At 45.2% G+C, this 20,013-nt stretch overlaps 1 protein-coding gene across 1 annotated transcript in view; it reads right to left on the bottom strand.

Moving 5' to 3' along the window:
* Window positions 1-20,013, bottom strand: part of ITM2B (integral membrane protein 2B) — a 476,795-nt gene that overhangs the window by 455,062 nt on the left and 1,720 nt on the right. Inside the window, exon 3 of the mRNA XM_044073177.1 lies at window positions 9,181-9,359. Within this exon, the coding sequence (XP_043929112.1) occupies window positions 9,181-9,309 (129 nt within the window). The 5' untranslated portion in view covers window positions 9,310-9,359. The remainder of the gene's footprint in view (window positions 1-9,180; window positions 9,360-20,013) is intronic.

Below are 20,013 nucleotides of genomic sequence, written 5' to 3' on the forward strand. Positions count from 1 at the left end.
GGAGGGTAATCCTGACTGCAGATGCATACCTATCGGACATCTACATTTATGGTAGGTACAAAACTGTACTATGTCCTTCAAGGATGCATCTGCAGTCATAACATATGGGTAGAATACCATAGCCAATCTGGGGGAGGAGGTACTAAGAAAAGGATGGTGTAGTTAAGATCCCCTGCAGGATTGCAGTAGCAAAACCTGCCCTGTATCTGGAGTATAAAGGCAGATTGTAATGTTTGGCAAATGTATGCACGGAGCTCCAAGTAGCAGCTTCTAAAATGTCCTTGGTAGCCACCCCTCGTAGGAAGGCTGTAGTGGTTGCCGTGGCCCTTGTGGAATGAGGCCTGATGTTTGCAGGAACTGTCTTTCCATGAAAGGAGTAACAAAAACGAATGCAATTTCCTATCCATTTTGAAATTGTCTGTTTGGAAATTGCTTTTCCTTGCACCCCACTAGCATATGCTACAAATAGTTGGTCAGTTTTTCTGCTACTTTTAGTTCTGTCCAAGTAGTAGCATAGTTGTCTGTGTATATCCAGGGTGTGCAGAAGCTTTTCCCCCTCTATTCTGTGGATTTGGGAAGAACGTAGGCAAGTGAATAGCTTGGTTCAAGGATACTCTAGATACCACCTTTGGCATAAAAGTAGGATTGGTTCTTAGCGAGACTCTGTCCTGATGGAAGATAAGAAATGGCTGTACTGCCATTAATGCTTGTAACTCAGATACTCTTCTTGCTGAAGTTATTGCCAGAAGGAATGCAGTTTTCCAAGACAGAAACTGTAGATCTGCTGATGCTGCTGGTTCAAAAGGAGGAAGTGTTAGTTTCTCCAACACAAAGTTGAGATCCCAAGCAGGTGGAGGAGGTTTTCTTGGAGGTTTAATATTTTTTATCCCTCTCAGAAATTGCCTGAGGAGAGGGTGTGAGAAGATAGGCGGATCCACATTGTATTCTGCTGAAATTGCTGAGGCATGAATCTTAATGGAGGAATAGGACAGGCCATTGTGGAACAATTCTGCTAAGTATTCCAGAATGCGTGTCATGCTTGCCACTGTCACATCTGAGCCTTTTGATGTGTTCCAAATGAGGAATCTTTTCCATTTAGCTGAGTATGTCTTCCTTGTGGAAGGGCGGCGAGCTTCCATGATAATGTCCTTCACCCTCTGTGATAAAACATTCTGATTGGGATTTAAGGAATTTTCCAGGCAGTTAGCTACAATGTTTTCAAGTTGGGATGCATGATCTTGTAATTGTTCTGCGTCAGAAGAAGAGGCCATAGGGGAAGAGGCCATGGTTTTGCCTGTGACATGCTCCTCAATAGTGGATACCAGTGTTGCCTTGGCCAGTCTGGAGCTATCAGAATCACTCTTGGCTGTTCCTCCCTGATCTTCAGTAGAACCTTGTACATTAATGGGAGAGGTGGGAAGGCCTATACTTTTAGAGCCTTCCAGCTGAAAGAGAGAGAATCCACCCTCCAAGCTTGTGGGTGGTATGCCCTTGAGCAGAATGTCTTCAGTTGATGGTTGAGGGGGGAGGCGAACAGATCTATCTCCGGCATTCCCCATGTCCTTGCTATGAGTTGGAAGATGTCTGGGTGCAGCATCCATTCGTGTGCATCCATGGTAGTTCTGCTTAAGCTGTCTGCCAGTGTGTTCTCTTTTCCTGGCACGAACTGGGACTGTAGTTGGATATTGAGTTTCAGGCATAGTTCCCATAGATTCATAGCCAGCCGGCATAGAGGGTAGGAGTGTGTGCCTCCCTGCTTGTTTATGTACCACATGACCGTGGTGTTGTCTGTCCTTATTAACAGATGGCCTTGATGGAGGAAGGGTTTGAAAGCCTCGATTGCATGCATCACTGCCAGCATTTCCTTTTGGTTTATGTGCATGCGTAGCTGCCCTTGAGACCATAGGCCTTGGATACATTTGCCCTCCATGTGTGCTCCCCATCCTCGGTCTGAAGCGTCCGTGGTGATGGTTTGTTTTGTTTTTGGTTTGTTGAAAGGCAACCCCTCTGTTGGACTGGCAGGCCTGAGCCCACCACAGGAATTCCTTTTGAAGGCAAGGAATGATTGGTATCAAAGTTTCTAAACTGTGACTGTGTTGAGACCATACACTCCTTAGGTACCATTGTAATTTTCGCATATGCAGCCTGGCCTATGGTATCAGAAGTATGCAGGATGCCATGTAACCCAGGGCCTGCAGGATTTTCCTTGCAGTAAGCTGAGTTTGTCTTGTCAGAATCATGAAGTAATCCGGAAGTTGTTTTTGTTTTTCTTCTGTGAGAAAGGCCATTTGGGTGGTTGTGTCCAGATCTGCACCCAAAAAGGTTATCCTTTGGGATGGAACAAGTCTTGACTTTTGGATGTTGACTGTGTATCCCAAGACCTGTAGCAGGCGGATGGCATAGGCCAAGTCCTTTATCAAATTTCCCTTGTTGTCCGCTTGTATAAGGCAGTCGTCCAGGTATGGGTAGATTTGAATCCCCTGTAGTCTGCAGTGTGCAATCACTGATGCCAGGCATTTCGTGAATACTCTGGGCGCAGTAGATAAGCCAAAGGGCAATGCTGAGAATTGATAATGCTCTGATCCTGCAAGAAATCCGAGGTGTCTTCTGCAAATTGGTCGAATAGGGACATGCAGGTATGCCTCCTTGAGATCTAGAGTCACCAGCCAAGACTCCTTGCCCAACATGGGAAGAAGTTGCTGTAGGGTCAGCATCTTGAATTTTGGCACAATGAGATGAGCATTGAGTGCGGACAGGTCGAGAATAGGCCTCCATTGATTTTCTTTTCTTGGTACAAGGAATAGTCTGGAGTAAAATCCTTGGCCTTGTTCTGAAAGTGGTACCTTTTCTATAGCTCTCATTTGAAGCAAGTTGTTGATCTGCTTTAAAGCCTCTGCCCTCTGATTTGGTGGTAGGCTTGGCATTCCATTTCTTTTTGGCAAAGTGTGGAAGTGGAACCTGTATCCTTTGTCTATTATTTGCAGTGTCCATGTGTCCCTTGTAATATAAAGCCAGTTTTTTGATAATAAAGCAAGCTTTCCGCCCAAGGGTGCTTCCAGTTGAGCCCTGGTAGGCGGAATCAGAATAAAGTCATTGAGCCTGTCCTGGTGTAGTAGTAGTTGTTGCTGCTGTTGCACTACTCCTCTGGTTGGCAGGCTGCCACTGACAGCCTCTGTAGGAGCCCTTCAATTGGCCTCTGCCTCTGGGGCGTCTGTTCCTGCCTCTTTGGGCTCTGTCAGAGTCTGGAAAGGACCAATTCTTAGTAGGCCAGTTTCTGCTGAATCTCGGAGGTTGTACTTGCAGGAAATCCTTAACTGTCTGCACAGATTTTGCCTTTTCTTCAAACTTTTTTAAGACCTCCTGAGCAGAGGAGCCAAATAAATTTTGTTTCTCCATTGGAGCATCCAGGAGTTTAGCTTTAACATGGTCTGGCAAAGATTGTTCTTTCAGCCAGGCATGCCTACGAATAACTGCCCCAGTCATAGCTGACCTAAATGAAGCCTCCAATGCATCATAGCCACATTTTAAGAAATGATTACTAACCTGCTGAGAGTTGTGTACCAAATCCTGAAGGGATTTACGGTAAAGGGGTTCAGCAGAAGAAATTTTCTTATTCAGTTCATCTAACAAATACTCTTGGTACTGTATCATATGAAATTGACAATATAATGCCCTGGCGGAAAGAGTTGCAGAAGTATATACCTTCTTTCCCCATCTCTCTAAAGCTCTAGACTCTCTTTCAGAGGGTAGTGGATTTTTGGCAGTGGCAGCCGCAACCCCTTTAGGGCCCTGAGCAATAGTTTCTGGGTCTGCAGAATGGGCTTTATACAAATGGAAATGTGAATCCGGGACCCTGTAGTATCCATCAGGTTTGGCAGGGGCCGGGGGGAGAGTATCAGGGGCTGAGCTGACATCAGAGCTGACATCATTGTACACATCATCAATTACAGCCAAAACAGGAGGTATAGCTAAGGGCCTATGTTGAGGCAAATGTAAAAAGGTCCTTAATCTTTTTCTGGAATCAGAGAATTCCTGACCTTGCCATTGAAAATGCTCTCTCATGGAGTGCAAGGTCTCACCAAAAGAAAACTCTTCAGGAGGGGAGGCTGAAGGGATAGATTCTTCAGCATCAGAATCCTCATAGGGCGAATAGGCCCCCTCCTGGTGGTCTGACAAGTCAGATCCATCAGAGGACTCATCAGAAGAGTGTGGGTCAGAGAGGTCAGTCCTGGGCCTTTTGTCAGGCGGTGGGTGAGAGGCCCTTTCAGGATGAGGTTGTGAACCTCTAATCAAAGAAATAAGGTCCTCTGCAAGGCTGAGGATCTGAGCACTAGAGGAAGGTCTCTGGGAGGTAGATTTGGGAGGCAAAGCTTTAGAAAGTTTAGCAGCCTTAGCCCTAGAAAAAGCCTTAATGGACATGGAAGCAGGGGGCCTAGCTGCCCACGTGCAGGAGTAGAAATGTCCAAAGGAATGGTGTCGGACATTTCCTGGGCACAGGTTTCGGTAGGTATCTCGGTAGCAGACTCAGCCGGGGCCTCCTGGGCCGCGGTGGTCGGTTGAATGATTTCGGAAGAAGGAAACTCTGCAGACTGTTTCAGCCAAAACAGAGACACTCGCGGTAGGCCTTAACGTGGTTTCAGCCGAAACCGCGGGCCGCGAGTGTCGGTCCTTGTCCTTCCGTTTTTTCACCAAATGCGAAGTCGGAGTCTCCGAAGGCATTTTATATGCAAAAGTGGCCCCAAAAAATTCCTCTGCAAACTCCGACCGACGTCTAAGAGTTCGTCGGTTGAAGGAAGCACAGGCTGAACAGGCCGATACGTCGTGGTCTGGGCCTAAGCAAGGAAGGCAGTAGGAATGGAAATCCTTATGGGGTATTTGTTTCCCACAAGTTAAACAATTATTTACTTTGTCTGACATCGGCTGAGGCAAGAAAGAGTCCCCAACGGGGTACTTAGCTTTTTCGAAGTCTTCGGTAGCTGAATTCACTGGATCTGACCGACCGGCACTTGCAAACAGCTTCTGCTTCAGGCACCGCGCGGCAAGAAAGACGGAGGAAAATGGCGTTGGCTGATGCTTTTATACCCCAGACGCTCTGACGTCAGGGAAAGTGCGACATCAGCCGAGGCCAGACCCAGACTTTGGAATCCGGCCAACCGAAGGGCTGCCTGAGGCAGGACAACCCATATGTTATGACTGCAGATGCATCCTTGAAGGACATCCTCTGCCATCAAGACTGTCACAGAGGAAGACTAGGACTGCATCCATGTCTGCTGACCTCATCAGATCCAAACACAGTGAAAGTTTTAAATCATGAGAGGAAGTCAAATGACTTCTGCTTAGTCTGTCAGAAACATTCTGGTGTCAAGCGAGAATGGAAATCAAACCAGAAGTAGACAAAGCAGACAGTAACTGGATGCGCCAAAAACAGACTACAAGAAGCATCAGACAAGGAAGGAAGGAAATGCAGAAAAACTATATAGTGGCAGGTACAGAGATCTCCTGTAACAACCTCATAGGTAGGCACTAGGCTATCTGCCTGAGGGCATTAATAAGCCTAGCCAGAGTCTGTCAGCTTTCACCGCCAAATTGATTAAATTAACTGATCCTCTATCAAGCAGAGCCAATGAAGTGATCCCAGGGGTGTATTTTCTGTTACCCATCCACATGTCAAGGTTTCTCTTGAAGAGTGTTAGTAAGGGACTCTCTGCCTGATGTAATTTGGAATTTTGTTCCAAAGCATGGTGAGTCTCTATGACAGGAATCTATCCCTCCAGCATGTTCTATTTATTGTTGTGGCGAGGTTTAGCTCACTAGAGCACGTGGCTCGCAGTGACTTGGATTTCTTTAGGTGGAGCATGTCCACCAGTTCTGAGTTGGACATGGCTTTGTAAGTCAGGCAGAGATCACCTCTGAGTAAGCGATATGCCACGGAGTACAGCCTGAGTTTTTTTCAGTTGGGATGCATAGGACATAAGTTTGAAGCCAGTAATCCTCTTGGTGAGGTACTTTTGTTGTCTTTCCAGCTGTTGGAAGTGTCTTGTGAGGTACATCAAAAATGGGGCACTGTACTCTATGATGGGTCTAATGAATGACGAGTAGAGGGGCACTATGGGCCACATAGGATTTCCTAACTACTTTGGCAATATGATTGTCAAAGGAGAGATTACTATCTACCTGGGTCCCCAAATCTCTTATTACCTCTTCAGTATTAAGGGGGCTGCCATCTATGTGGTAAATTCGTGGGCGTTTTGTTTTTCCCAAACGGGATGACTATGCATTTTTTGGCATTTAGCTTGAGGCTATGACTTTGACACCAGGTGTCCATCTCAGTAAGGCCCTTTTGGAGGATGTCCGTGTCAGCAGGAGAGTCAATTATGGCTCTCAGTTTGCAGTCATCGGCGAACTTGGTTAGCTATAGTCCCTCCCGTGTTTGCCTGTACTACTGAGAAGTATATGCTGAACAGTAGGGGTCCCAGGACCAAGCCTTGCAGGACACCATTTGTGACTGGTTTAGAGTCGGACCTGGAGCCAGCTATTCTTACCGTGTGAGTTCCGTCTGTAAGCCAGCTGGCAACCCATTTCGTGATGTAGGGGTTTATGTTCAAGCTGGTGAGTTTTTCTGTAATACCAGAGTGGGGAATGGTGTCGAAAGCCTTGCCGAGGTCAAGGTAGGCTGTGTGAATCACCTTTCCCTCATCTATGGCCTTGGTGACTGTCTCGAAAAAGTCAACCAAGTTTAGTAGGCATGATCGGCCCTTAAAGCCGAACTGGGTCGGGTCAAGTTCCAATGTCTTTGTTAATGAGTTCCATGATGATGCGCTCCATAGCCTTGCAGACCAGGCTAGTCAGGCTTATGAGGCAATAGTTACCAGGGTCAGTTGTGGCCCCTCCTCTGTGGAGAGGAATAACCATTGCTGTGTGCCATTCTATGGGCTTGTAGCCTGTTTAACAGTGTGTTTCGGTGGGGGTTTAGTTCGTTCTCTAGTTCGTGTAAGACGCAGCCTGGGACACCATCTGGTCCCATTGATGCTGTGTTTTTGGCTTTTGAAAGGGCTGTTTTCACCTGTGCGTCTGTGATTTTTGGGAGACTACACTTTTCCAGTATTGTTGTGGGCCTTTTTGGAGGTGGGGGGGGTAAAGTGGCAAGATGTTGGCAATATTAGTAGGTTCAGTATATCTTGTGCTATTTTGCACTAGTTCAGTGCATATCTGCGAGTTGCCACTTAGATTCTTAACATAGCTAAAGAAGGCTTTGTGGTTATCTTTTGAATCCTTGGCTATTTTTCTTTCGAAGTTAGTCTTGGATGATTTCATGAGGGACGTTTTTTACTGATACTGATCAGGGATTCTTTCCTTCTTTGGATTTGCTTTTTTTCTCAACTAGTTTCCTCCTTCTATTGTATAGCCTGTTTATTGCAGGGGTCCACCAAACTGGTTTCCTTCTCTTAGAGGAGTGAGTCTTGGTTTTCCTAGGGATGGCACGATCCATGCATCCTTGTAGGTGCTCAGAGTGCATTTGTAAAGGTTTCTGCATCTTGGGCAGCGTTATCCTTTAGCGTGGGGGCTGTGAAACTTACCACCTCTGTCTTAAGTAAGGTGAAGTTTGCTTTAGAAAAGTTTTTTACTGTGGTTTCCTTAGCTGGGGGTGGTGGTGGGGTGTGGACATCCAGAGTGATTAGTTTATGGTCTGATCTCACCAGTGATGGGTTGAATTCCAGTGTGGAACACCTGTCGCCCATGTTGGTGATGACCAGGTCCAATACGTTTTCATCTCTGGTAGGGGAGTTCACCAGCTGATCCAGGGCGTTTGAGTGGATGAATTCCAGGAAGGGTTGGGCCTGGGAATTTGTACGCTAGTAGTTTTCCCAGTGAATGGTAGGGTAACTGAAATCGCCCAATATCAGAGTGTTCGGTAGGACCTTCCAGTGTCTCCAGAAAGGTGGAGTGGTGGTCCTGGGTCATGGAGGGTGATCTGTAGCAGGCCACAACTTGCACTGCAGATTTGCCCGATGTTAGTTGCACATGGATGATCTCGGAGATATCATGCTGTGCCACTAACCTGGAGGTGTAGGTATCCTTGATGAATATGGATATACCCCCTCCTTTTGTGTTTCGGTCCGTGTTCTGTGGCCGAAACATGTGGTACGAGTTGTAGCCTGGTAGAGCTCGGGTGCTCTCTGGAGCCTTGAGCCAGGTTTCAGTTACTGCACAGATGTTAACGTTCTCCATACTGAGGTGTGCTTCAAACAAGTGCATTTTGAGATTGCTGTTGAGGATTTGACACAAATAGTTGAGAGTTGAAACCAAAGGATGAACGGTTAATAATGGCAGCCTAGGATAGTGAGCTACATGCACATTGGTTATTGGTTTACAAAGTCCATCGAACAAGGGGGAGAAACAGACAAACGCAGGTCCCGTAAAAACGAACTGGAAACAGTTGCACACCTTGTTGTTGGGTGCCATATACTCATGGCAGAGGCCCTGTACACTGCAAGGCATAATGAGGCAAGACTGTTGCACTGAAGATTGTGCAAATACTACAATATAGAAGTATCTGAGAAGCACTGGAAAAATGAACCACAAAACATTATAGAGAATGAACTGTACATTACATGGGATCACCCATTACCAACAGTTCAAAAATCAGAGAGAAAAAAACAGATATGAAAAAGAAAAGTAGCACTGATCATTGAAATTGCTACATCTAACACGATGAGTGTCTCGTGTACAGAGAAACAAAGTCATAAAATTATCAGGATCTGCAGGCAGAAATTAAACCAATGTGAAAGAAAGATACCCAGACAGTTCCAATAGTAACAAGAGCAATAGGTCTGAAAAAAAATAATAATAATAAAAAAATAAATAAAAAAATCGAATCTACAATCTTATTTACATATGCTACCAATATATGTAGCAATCAACTGCTGGAGTCATTAACTTTGAACACACTCGCGCATGCACACAAAATATTAGAACAGAAAAATCCAAAGGATATGGAGAGAAAAACAGAATCAGAAGAGCATTCCAATTTATTGACTTTACATAACTTACTATGGAAATCAAGAAAGATGTCAGCAGGATCACCATCAGCAAATTCATGAACAGAAACATTACTACATTACTGTCTGGAAGGATCCTAATATTTTCTTTAATACAATTTATTGATTTTAAATAACTTACAATATGGAAATCATGAACGATGTCAGCAGGATCACCATCAGCAAATTCAGGAACAGGAACATTGATAAGTTCTACATCACTGTCTGGAAGGATCCTAATATTTTCTTTAAGAGTGCGATAACGAGGCATATAATCTTCTTCACGGTAGTCGACACCACAGAAAAAAACCTCTCCTTCCTAAACAAAAACATGTCACATGTTTTAATCCAACAAGCAGTTATAAAAAAATCTGCTCCTCAAGACAGGAGTACTGAGCATCTTAAGTGCAGGAAAGTCCACATCACTTTACAATGTCCTGCTAAAGAAAAGCTTGTAATTCTTTTTTTAATTTTTTTTTTATTCTGTACTACAACCAAATCACACTTTACAAATGCTTAAACTATTGTGTACACACAGACAGTGATAAGCACATTCTGCAGTGAAGCACAAGCAGTTCTTATACTGGCCCCAAAGTACTATGGATCAGGGTATCATTTCTGCTTCAAACTTTCCTTTGCTGAGAGCTCAGTGTAAGATTCTACAGTGCCAGCATCAGCTGGAATATTATCCAAACAAAAGCACCGTTACCAGTTTCACTTCTATAAATAAATCTATTAAACTCCAGTGTATTCATTGCTCACTGTAAAGCATACCATAACTGGGCACAACTTAATAAAACAGGCTTTGCAGAATTTATTTACAGTTCTTTGTCAACTGAGTATTCTCCTAGGCAAAAACCCATTTATGAGGGGAGCTCAACACAATACTCTTTACAGTAACCAAAATGGATGGTACATGACAGCAAGAATATGGGGGCAAAAATAAACACCTTTACTAAATCTCTTAAGACATAGGCACACAGCTTATTAGAAAAGAAAACACATTAACATTTTCAATGCATTATAAATTAACGTTTTTCTGTCAGCCACTCCAACATTACATTGCTCAGTTCTTGCCTTCTCTTAAACCTTGCTCCTCCTCCAAATTACTCTGTGTATTGTTCCTACAAATCCATTCATTTCTATGTAATTTACTTTATTCCCTTTCTAAAGATCCCAATATTCAATACTTCAATTACAGCTATTTTCTAGCAATTGCTTTTTTTGGCAGTCAATAGCATTAAACTTGAGCCTGTCTTCTTGGCAATTCAGATCCTGTGTTCCAGCTCAAAAGAATAATTTCCTTAGACAGCCATTTGCTCCACCAATATTTTGACAACGGTATAGTGTAGGAAGGCTTTACCTGGTAACTCATTACACTTCAAAAAAAACATGTTCCCAGTTACCTTTCTCCCCCATCACACCAAAAGCATTTGCTATCAACCAGCAGAAAGTACAGTTTTGTACCTACCATAAATGTAGATGTCTGATAGGTATGCATCTGCAGTCATAACATATGGGTTGTCCTGCCTCAGGCAGCCCTTCGGTCGGCCGGATTCCAAAGTCTGGGTCTGGCCTCGGCTGATGTCGCACTTTCCCCGACGTCAGAGCGTCTGGGGTATAAAAGCATCAGCCGACACCATCTTCCTCAGTTTTTCTTGCCCCAGATGCCAGGTGCCCTCTATGAAGGCTAAATTTGGAGAAAATGACAAAAAATTGCAGACATAATGCAAAAATATATAGACATATATATATATATATATATATATATATACACAAACAAATACACCATAACAGATTCCCCCAGCTAGCTAATGAAGGGGTAAGCACCCTAGGAAAACCACAGAGGGGAAGGTGGGAGGGTAATCCTGACTGCAGATGCATACCTATCGGACATCTACATTTATGGTAGGTACAAAACTGTACTATGTCCTTCAAGGATGCATCTGTAGTCATAACATATGGGTAGAATACCATAGCCAATCTGGGGGAGGAGGTACTTGAGAAAATGAAGGTGTAGTTAAGAGACCCTGCAGGACTGCAATAGCAAAACCTGCTCTGGATCTGTAGTATAAGGGTAAATTGTAATGCTTGGCAAAAGTATGCACGGAGCTCCATGTAGCAGCTTCTAAAATGTCCTTGGTAGCCACCCCTCTTAGGAAGGCTGTAGTGGTGGCTGTGGCTCTCGTGGAATGAGGCCTAATATTCACAGGAACAGTCTTTCCATGAAAGGAGTAGCAAAAACGAATGCAATTTCCTATCCATTTTGAGATTGTCTGTTTGGAAATTGCTTTTCCTTGCGTCCCAGCCGCATATGCTACAAACAGCTGGTCAGTCTTTCTGTAACTTTTAGTTCTGTCCAAATAGTAGCGTAATTGTCTATGGATATCCAGAGTGTGTAGAAGTTTCTCCCCTTTATTTTGTGGATTTGGGAAGAAAGTAGGCAAATGAATTGCTTGGTTCAAGGATACTCTAGATACCACCTTTGGCATAAAGGTTGGGTTGGTTCTTAATGAAACTCTGTCCTGATGAAAAATAAGAAATGGCTGCACTGCCAAAGCTTGTAACTCAGATACTCTTCTTGCTGAAGTTATGGCCAGAAGGAATGCCGTTTTCCAGGATAGATACTGTGGATCGGCCGTTGCTGCTGGTTCAAATGGAGGGAGTGTTAGTTTTTCCAGCACAAAGTTAAGGTCCCAAGTAGGTAAAGGTGGTCTCCTTGGAGGATTGATGTTCTTGATCCCTCTGAGAAATTGTCTTAAGAGAGGATGCGAAAAGACAGGAGGATTTACATTGTATTCTGCTGAAATTGCTGAGGCATGTATTTTAATGGAAGAATAAGACAGGCCATTGTGGAACAATTCTGCTAAGTATTCCAGTATATGTGACATGCTCATCACTGTCACATCAAGGCCTTTTGTTGTGTTCCAACTGAGAAATCTTTTCCATTTTGCTGAGTATGCCTTCCTTGTGGAAGGGCGGCGAGCTTCCATAATAATGTCCTTTACCCTCTGGGATAAGCTGTCCTTGGAAGGAGTCATGGTATTCTCCAGGCAGTTAGCTGCAAGGTCTTTAGGTTGGGATGCAGGATCTTGTAACTGTTATGCATCAGAAGAAGAGGCCATAATGGGAGAGGCCACGGTTTCTTCTGTGATAAGCTCTTCAACAGTGGGTACCAATGCTGCCTTGGCCAGTCTGGAGCTATCAGAATCACTTTTGGCTGTTCTGCCCTGATCTTCAGTAAAACCTTGGACATTAATGGGATTGGTGGGAAAGCATAGACTTTTTGGGCTTTCCAGCTGAATGAAAGAGAGTCCACCTTCCATGCTTGTGGATGGTATGTCCTTGTGCAAAAAATTTTCAGTTGATGGTTGTGGGGTGAGGCGAATAGATCCATCTCGGGCCTTCCCCATGTCTGTGTTATGAGTAAAAAGATGTCTGGGTGCAGCTTCCATTCGTGTGCATCCATGGTAGTTCTGCTTAAGCTGTCTGCCAGAGTATTGTCTTTCCCTGGCATGAACTGGGCCTGTAGTTGTATATTGAGTTTCAAACAAAGATCCCATAGATTCATGGCCAGTCTGCATAGAGGGTAGGAATGCGTGCCTCCTTGCTTGTTTATGTACCACATGACTGCGGTGTTGTCTGTCCTTATTAGCAGGTGGCCTTGTTGAAGGAAAGGTTTGAAGGCCTCGATTGCATGTATCACTGCCAGCATTTCCTTTTGGTTTATGTGCATTCGCAGCTGGCCTTGAGACCATAGCCCTTGGATACATTTGTCCTCCATGTGTGCTCCCCAACCTCGCTCTGAAGCGTCCATGGTGATGGTTTGATTTGCTTTTGGTTTGAAGAAGGGCAACCCTCTGTTTGTCTGGCAGGCTTGAGCCCACCACAGGAATTCCTTCTGAAGGCAAGGTATGATTGGAATCAGAGTTTCTAAGCTGTGACTGTGCTGAGTCCATACACTCCTTAGGTACCATTGCAATCTTCTCATATGTAGCCTGGCTTGTGGGATCAGTATTATGCAGGATGCCATAAAACCCAGGGCCTGCAAGATTTTCCTTGCAGTTAGCGGAGTTTGTCTTGTCAGATTCTTGAAGTAATCTGGAAGTTGTTTCTGTTTTTCTTCTGTGAGAAATGCCATTTGGGTGGTTGTATCCAGATCTGCACCCAAAAAGGTTATCCTTTGGGATGGCACAAGTCTTGATTTTTGGATGCTGACTGTGTATCCCAAGGCCTGTAGTAGCTGGATGGCATAGTCCAAGTCCTTTAACAATTTTGTCTTGCTGTCCGCTTGTATCAGGCAGTCGTCCAGATATGGGTAGATTTGAATCCCCTGAAGTCTGCAGTGTGCAATTACTGATGCCAGGCATTTCGTGAACACTCTGGGCGCAGCAGATAAGCCAAAGGGCAATGCTGAGAATTGATAATGCTCTGATCCCGCAAGAAATCTGAGGTGTCTTCTGCAACTTTGTCGAATGGGGACATGCAGGTATGCCTCCTTGAGATCTAGAGTCACCAGCCAAGACTCCTTGCCCAGCATGGGAAGAAGCTGCTGTAGGGTCAGCATCTTGAATTTCGGCACAATGAGGTAAGTGTTCAGTGCGGACGGATCGAGAATAGGCCTCCATTGATTTTCTTTTCTTGGAACAAGGAATAGCCTTGAATAAAAACCTTGGCCTTGTTCTGAGCGAGAAACCTTCTCTATGGCTTTCATTTGTAGTAATTTGGTGATTTGCTTCAAAGCCTCGGCCTTCTGATTTGTTGGCAGGTCTGGCATACCTTGTCTTTTTGGCAATGTGTGGAAATGGAACCTGTATCCTTTGTCTATTATTTGTAGCGTCCATGAGTCCCTTGAAATGTAATGCCAATTTTCTGAAAATAAAGAAAGCTTTCCGCCCAATGGTGCTTCTAATTGAGCCCTGGTCGGCGGAGTCAAAATTAAGTCATTGTGATTGTCCTTGTGTAGCAGTTGTTGCTGCTGTACCTGCACCACCTCTCTGGTTGAGTGGCTGCCACTGACTGCCTCTGTAGTGGCCTCTAGCTTGCCCCCTACCTCTGGTACGCCTGTTCCTTCCTCTCTGTGATGTGTCCGAGTCTGGAAAGGACCAATTCTTAGTAGGCCAATTTCTGCTGAATCTCGGTGGTTGTACCTGCAGAAAGTCCTTGACTGTTTGCACAGATTTTGCCTTTTTAAGACCTCCTGGGCCGTGGAACCAAATAATTTGTTTTTCCATTGGAGCATCCAGGAGCTTAGCTTTAACATGGTCCGGTAGAGATTGTTCCTTCAACCAGGCATGCCTTCGTATAACTGCCCCGGTCATTGCTGACCTACATGAAGCTTCCAGTGCATCATAGCCGCATTGCAGAAAATGGTTGCTAACCTGCTGTGAGTTATGTACCAGATCCTGAAGAGATTTCTGGTCAAGGGGCTCAGAGGAGGAAAGTTTCTTATACAATTCATCTAACAAATACTCTTGGTACTGAATCATATGGAATTGACAATTTAATGCCCTCATAGAAAGAGTTGCAGAAGTATAAACTTTCTTTCCCCATCGCTCTAAAGCTCTAGATTCCCTTTCAGAAGGTAAAGGATTTTTAGCAGTGGCAGCTGCAACCCCTTTAGGGCCCTGTGAAATGGTTTCTGGGTCTGCAGTGTGGGCCTTGTACAGGTGAAAATGAGAATCCGGAACCCTGTAGTACCTATCAGGTTTGGCAGGAGCCGGAGGGAGAGAATCAGGGGCTGTACTAGCATCAGAGTACACATCATCAATAACATTCAAAACAGGAGGTATAGCCAAAGGCCTATGCTGAGGCAAATGTAAAAAGGTCCTTAATCTTTTTCTGGAATCAGAAAATTCCTGGCCCTGCCATTGGAAATGCTCTCATAGAATGCAGTGTCTCACCAAAAGAAAACTCTTCAGGAGGGGAGGCCGAAGGAATTGATTCTTCAGCATCAGAATCCTCGTAGGCCGAATAAGCCTTCTGTTGGTGCTCTGACAACACAGATTCATCCGTAGACTCATCTGAAGAGTGGGGGTCAGAGGGCTCAACCCTGGGCCTTTTGTCTGGAGGTGGAAGAGAGCCCCTGTCCGGGTGAGGTTGAGAACCTCTAATTAAGGAGATAAGGTCCTCTTGCTAGGCTGAGAATTTGAGTGCTGGTGGAAGGCCTCAGAGGTAGACTTGGGAGACAAAGCTTTGGCAAGTTTGGCAGCTTTAGCCCTAGAGAAGGCCTTAATGGACATGGATGCAGGGGGTCTGGTTGCACCACGTGCAGGGGTGGACTTGTCTAAAGGAATGGTGTCGGACATATCCTGGACACCTGTTTTCGTAGGCAGTTCGATAACCGACTCGGCCGGAGCCTCCGAGGCCGAGGTAGTCGGTTGTAAGGATTCGGTAACAGGAAGCACCGAGGACTCTGTTTCCGCCAAAACAGGGACACTCGCGGTAGGCCAGACTGAGGTTTCAGCCGAAACCGCGGGCCGCGAGGGTCGGTCCTTGTCCTTCCGTTTTTTAACTACATGTGAAGTCGGAGTATCCGACGGCATTATATACGCAAAGTTAGCCCCAAAGTATTCCTCTGCAAACTCTGACCGACGCCCAAGCGTTCGTCGGTTGAAGGAAGCACAGGCAGAGCAGGCTGAGACGTCGTGGTCTGGGCCTAAGCAAGGGAGACAGTAAGAGTGGAAATCCTTATGAGGTATTTGTTTCCCACAAGTTAAACAATTATTTACTTTATCTGACATCGGCTGAGGCAAGAAAGAGTCCCCAACGGGGTACTTAGCTTTTTCGAAGTCTTCGGTAGCTGAATCAAAGGAGCTGGCCAACCGGCACTTGCAAACTGCTTCTGCTTCGGGCACCGTGCGGCAAGAAAGACTGAGGAAGATGGCGTCAGCTGATGCTTTTATACCCCAGACGCTCTGACGTCGGGGAAAGTGCGACATCAGCCGAGGCCAGACCCAGACTTTGGAATCCGGCCGACCGAAGGGCTGCCTGAGGCAGGACAACCCATATGTTATGACTGCAGATGCATCCTTGAAGGACATCCAGTCTTTGAAGTCTGCTATAATGCTGGTATAAAAATACCTATGCTAACACTTCCAAGCAAACATTTTGCACCTTCTGGATTGTTAAATATTTGTGAGCCATATATATTAAACTGTTCCTTTGAACTTGCTTTTCCATAGGTTTGTACTAGGCTATCTGCCCTAAGGCATTTATAAGCCTAGCCAGAGTGTATGTGGCTTACACCACCCCTTAGGATGAGAATTCTGTTCCAGAGTGTAGGGAGCCTCTGAGTTATGAATCTGTCCCTCCAGCACATCCTATTTATTTCTGTGTTGAGGTTTAAGTCACTTGTTCTCGTGGCTCTGATGGATTTGGATTTTCTGAGGTGGAGCATGTCCATTAATTCAGGATTGGACATGGCCTTGTACGTCAGGCACAGATCACCTCTGAGTAGGCGGTATGCGGCTGAATAGAGCTGGAGTTTTTTCAGTCGGGCAGCATATGACATATGTTTAAGACCCTTTATCCTCTTGGTGAGAAACTTTTGGGGTCTTTCAAACTGCTGCAGGTGTCGGGTGAGATACATCCCAAATGGGGCATTGTACTCAATCATTGGCCTGATAAGAGAAGAGCACAGGGGCACAATGACCTCTCGATCTAGATGTGAAACCCTTCATGATAAGGTGGGCAATATAGAAGGTCTTCCTAACCACTTTGGCAATGTGAGTGTCAAATGAGAGGTTACTGTCAACCTGGATCCCTAGGTCCCTGATTACCTCTTCCTTACTTAATGGATTACTGCCTATGTGGTAATTTGTCGGTACCTTGTTTTTCCCAAAGGGTATGACTATACATTTTTTGGCGTTCAGCTTAAGGCCATGGCTCTGGCACCAATTATCCATTTCTATGAGGCCTCTCTGAAGGATGTTTGTGTCCGCTGGAGTATCAATTATGGTGCCCAGTTTGCAGATGACTGCAAACTGGGTGCCAGTTTGCAGTCAGTTTGCAGTCATCTGCAAACTTTGTCAGCCACAATCCTCCTATGTTTGCCTGTACTTCGGAAAAATAAATGCCGAACAAGAGGGGTCCCAGGACTGAGCCCTGTGGGACACCGCTTGTGACTGGCTTAGAGTCTGACATAGCTCCAGCAACTCTGACCCTGTGGGTTCTGTCCTTGAGCCAGTTTGCAACCCATCTTGTGACATATGGGTTTACATTTAAGCTGGTGAGTGTGTCTATGATGCCCGAGTGGGGTATTGTGTCAAAGGCTTTTGCAAGGTCAAGGTAGGCTGTGTGAACTGCCTTACCCTCATCAATGGCCTTAGTGACTGTTTCAAAAAAGTCGACCAAGTTCAAAAGGCAGGATCTGCCCTTGACAAAGCCAAATTGGGTAGGATCCAATGTCTGTAGGTCCCCAATGTCTTTGTTTATGAGTTCCATAATGATCCTCTCCATAGCTTTGCAGACCAGGCTCATCAAGCTTATGGGGCGGTAATTTCCAGGGTCCGTAGAAGCACCACCTTTGTGAAGTGGGACCACTGTTGCCGTACGCCACTCTTTGGGTAAGTATCCTGTAGTAAGGCTAAGATTAAACAGCAGCCTTATGTGTGGGTTTAGTTCCTCTTGGAGTTCATGTAGTACACAGCCCGGGACACCATCCGGTCCCCATTGATGCTGTGTTTTTAGCTTTAGAGAGGGCGGCTCTCACCTGGGCATCTGAGATGTTAGGAAGGCTACACTCTGCTGGGATAGTTATTTCACCTTTTAGGGGGGAGGGGGAGGAGAAATTTGCACTGAACCTGTCTGCCAGAATGTTGGCAATGTCAGTGGGTTCAGTGTATTTTGTGTAATTTTGGACTAACTCTGAGCATATCTGGGAGTTTCCACCCAGGTTTCTAACATAGCTAAAGAAGGTCTTGTGATTGTCTTTTGTGTCTCTTGCGATTTTTCTCTCAAAGTTGGCCTTGGATGATTTTATGAGTGATCGTAGTTTTTTTGCTAGTATTGATCAGAGACGCCTTCCCTTTTAGGGATTTTGCTCTGTCATGCAGTAGCTTCCTCCTCCTGTTGTAAAGTTTGTTTATGGCTGGGGTCCACCAGACCGGGCGCCTGCCTTTGGGGGAATGGGTCTTGGTTTTATTTGGGATTGCATGATCCATGCATTCTTGAAGGTGCCCATAGAAGGCATTTGCAAAGGATTCAGCAGTGTGGGTTGTGGTTTCCACTGGCCCAGGGGCCTTGAAGGATACCACTTCAGTCTTAAGAAGTGTGAAGTTTGCTTTTGAGAAGTTCTTCACTGTGGTCTTTTGTGCAGGGGGTGGGGGCGGGATGTGGATTTCCAGTGAGATTAATTTATGGTCTGATCCTACCAAAGAGGGATATACTTCTGGTGTGGAGCATTTTGTCCCCATGTTTGATGATGATCAGGTCTAGTATATTGTCTCCTCTTGTGGGAATGGTGACTAGTTGTTCCATTGCATTTGAGTTTATGAATTCTAGGAACCTTTGGGCTAGGATGTTGGGGCTTGAGTAATGTTCCCAGTCTATGTTTGGGTAGTTGAAGTCTCCCAAAATGATGGTATTTGGAGAGACATTCATACTCTCCAGTGTCTTCAGGAAGGCTGTGTGGGGCTCCTGAGTTTGAGAGGGTGGTCTGTAGCATGCTACAAACTGTAAGGCAGTTTTGCCTATGGTTAGTTGCACCTGGATAGTCTCCGATGCTTCGTGCATTGCCACTAACCTGGAGGTGTGGGGGTATCTTTGATGAAAATGGATACTCCCCCTCCTTTTGTGGTTCGGTCCAAGTTTTGGGGCCGGAAAGCATGATATGAGGTAAAACCTGATAGTGCTGGGGGTGCTCTCAGGAGCCTTAAATCAGGTTTCAGTCACTGCACAGACATCTATGTTCTCCATACTGAGGAGGGCTTCGAGGGCGTGCATCTTGAGGTTTAGACTTCTGGCATTGAGCAGCATTACCCTTAGTTTTTTTCCACTTGTGTTTTCTAGGGAGGTAGGTTTGTCATTTGAGCCTTGCCTAAAAAAGGCACTATGGGGGTGGCAAGAGCCTTGGCCAATATCCGGAAGCCCAGGGGTGACAGGTGCAAGCCATCCCTTGCGAAGCAGCATGGCTCGTCAAGCATGTCATCCCAAGCAGACAGACATTGGATCCCCTTAGAATGACACCAGTAATTAAGCCAATTGTTAAAACTGATCTTTTTGTCTTTTTACTGTGGCATCATTCTTGGTGAGGGTAAGATGCTGCTCAGGGTCAGGGTCATACCGGCCTGGGCTACATAATCAGAGAGCTCCTCTATGTCTCTTTTCATGTAGTCCAGGGAGGTACGTCTCAGGTCGTTCACACCGGCATGTACAATGACGGAGTCATATTTGTACTTGCTGTGGAGTGACCCGAGTTGCTTGTGTTATGTGGCAGATTCTAGCTCCCAACAGGCAGCTTACTTCCTAACCACCTCTAATTCTTACAGCTATCACATAAGCCTTATTGATTATTCCTTCAAAAGCAGCTTCTGTTCTACACCAGACCAAACACAAGCAGAACTGGTTTAACTTAATACTCCCCTATCCCTTTTTCTTTGCCTATACTCCATCAACCACCCTGGTAGGGAAGACCATCTCTAAACTTCAGTCCAAACTAACTTGGCCTCATCCCACTCTATTACCTTTCCTACTCTAGTTATTTGCTCTCAAAACCTTGCTTCCCTTGTCAGTTTTCTTCAATACATTCCACCGACTCTTACTAATTTTCTGTACCCTTACATGTAGTCATCCCTATTGGTAAAAATTTCCTTTTTCATTCCCGTGCTCGAATACTTTCAGCAACTTCATGACTATATTCTATATGGTTGTTCTCCTTAATGACCTGCAAATTCTAGTCTTTACTTATTTCTTTAATTTCCCCACTTCATCATCCTGCCATTTTGATTTATAACCTTCTGCTTGTGTTATATGT

The sequence above is a fragment of the Protopterus annectens genome, chromosome 5.part1, assembly GCF_019279795.1.
Source record: "Protopterus annectens isolate FY-2018-M chromosome 5.part1, PAN1.0, whole genome shotgun sequence".
Classification (NCBI taxonomy): Eukaryota; Metazoa; Chordata; order Ceratodontiformes; family Protopteridae; genus Protopterus; species Protopterus annectens.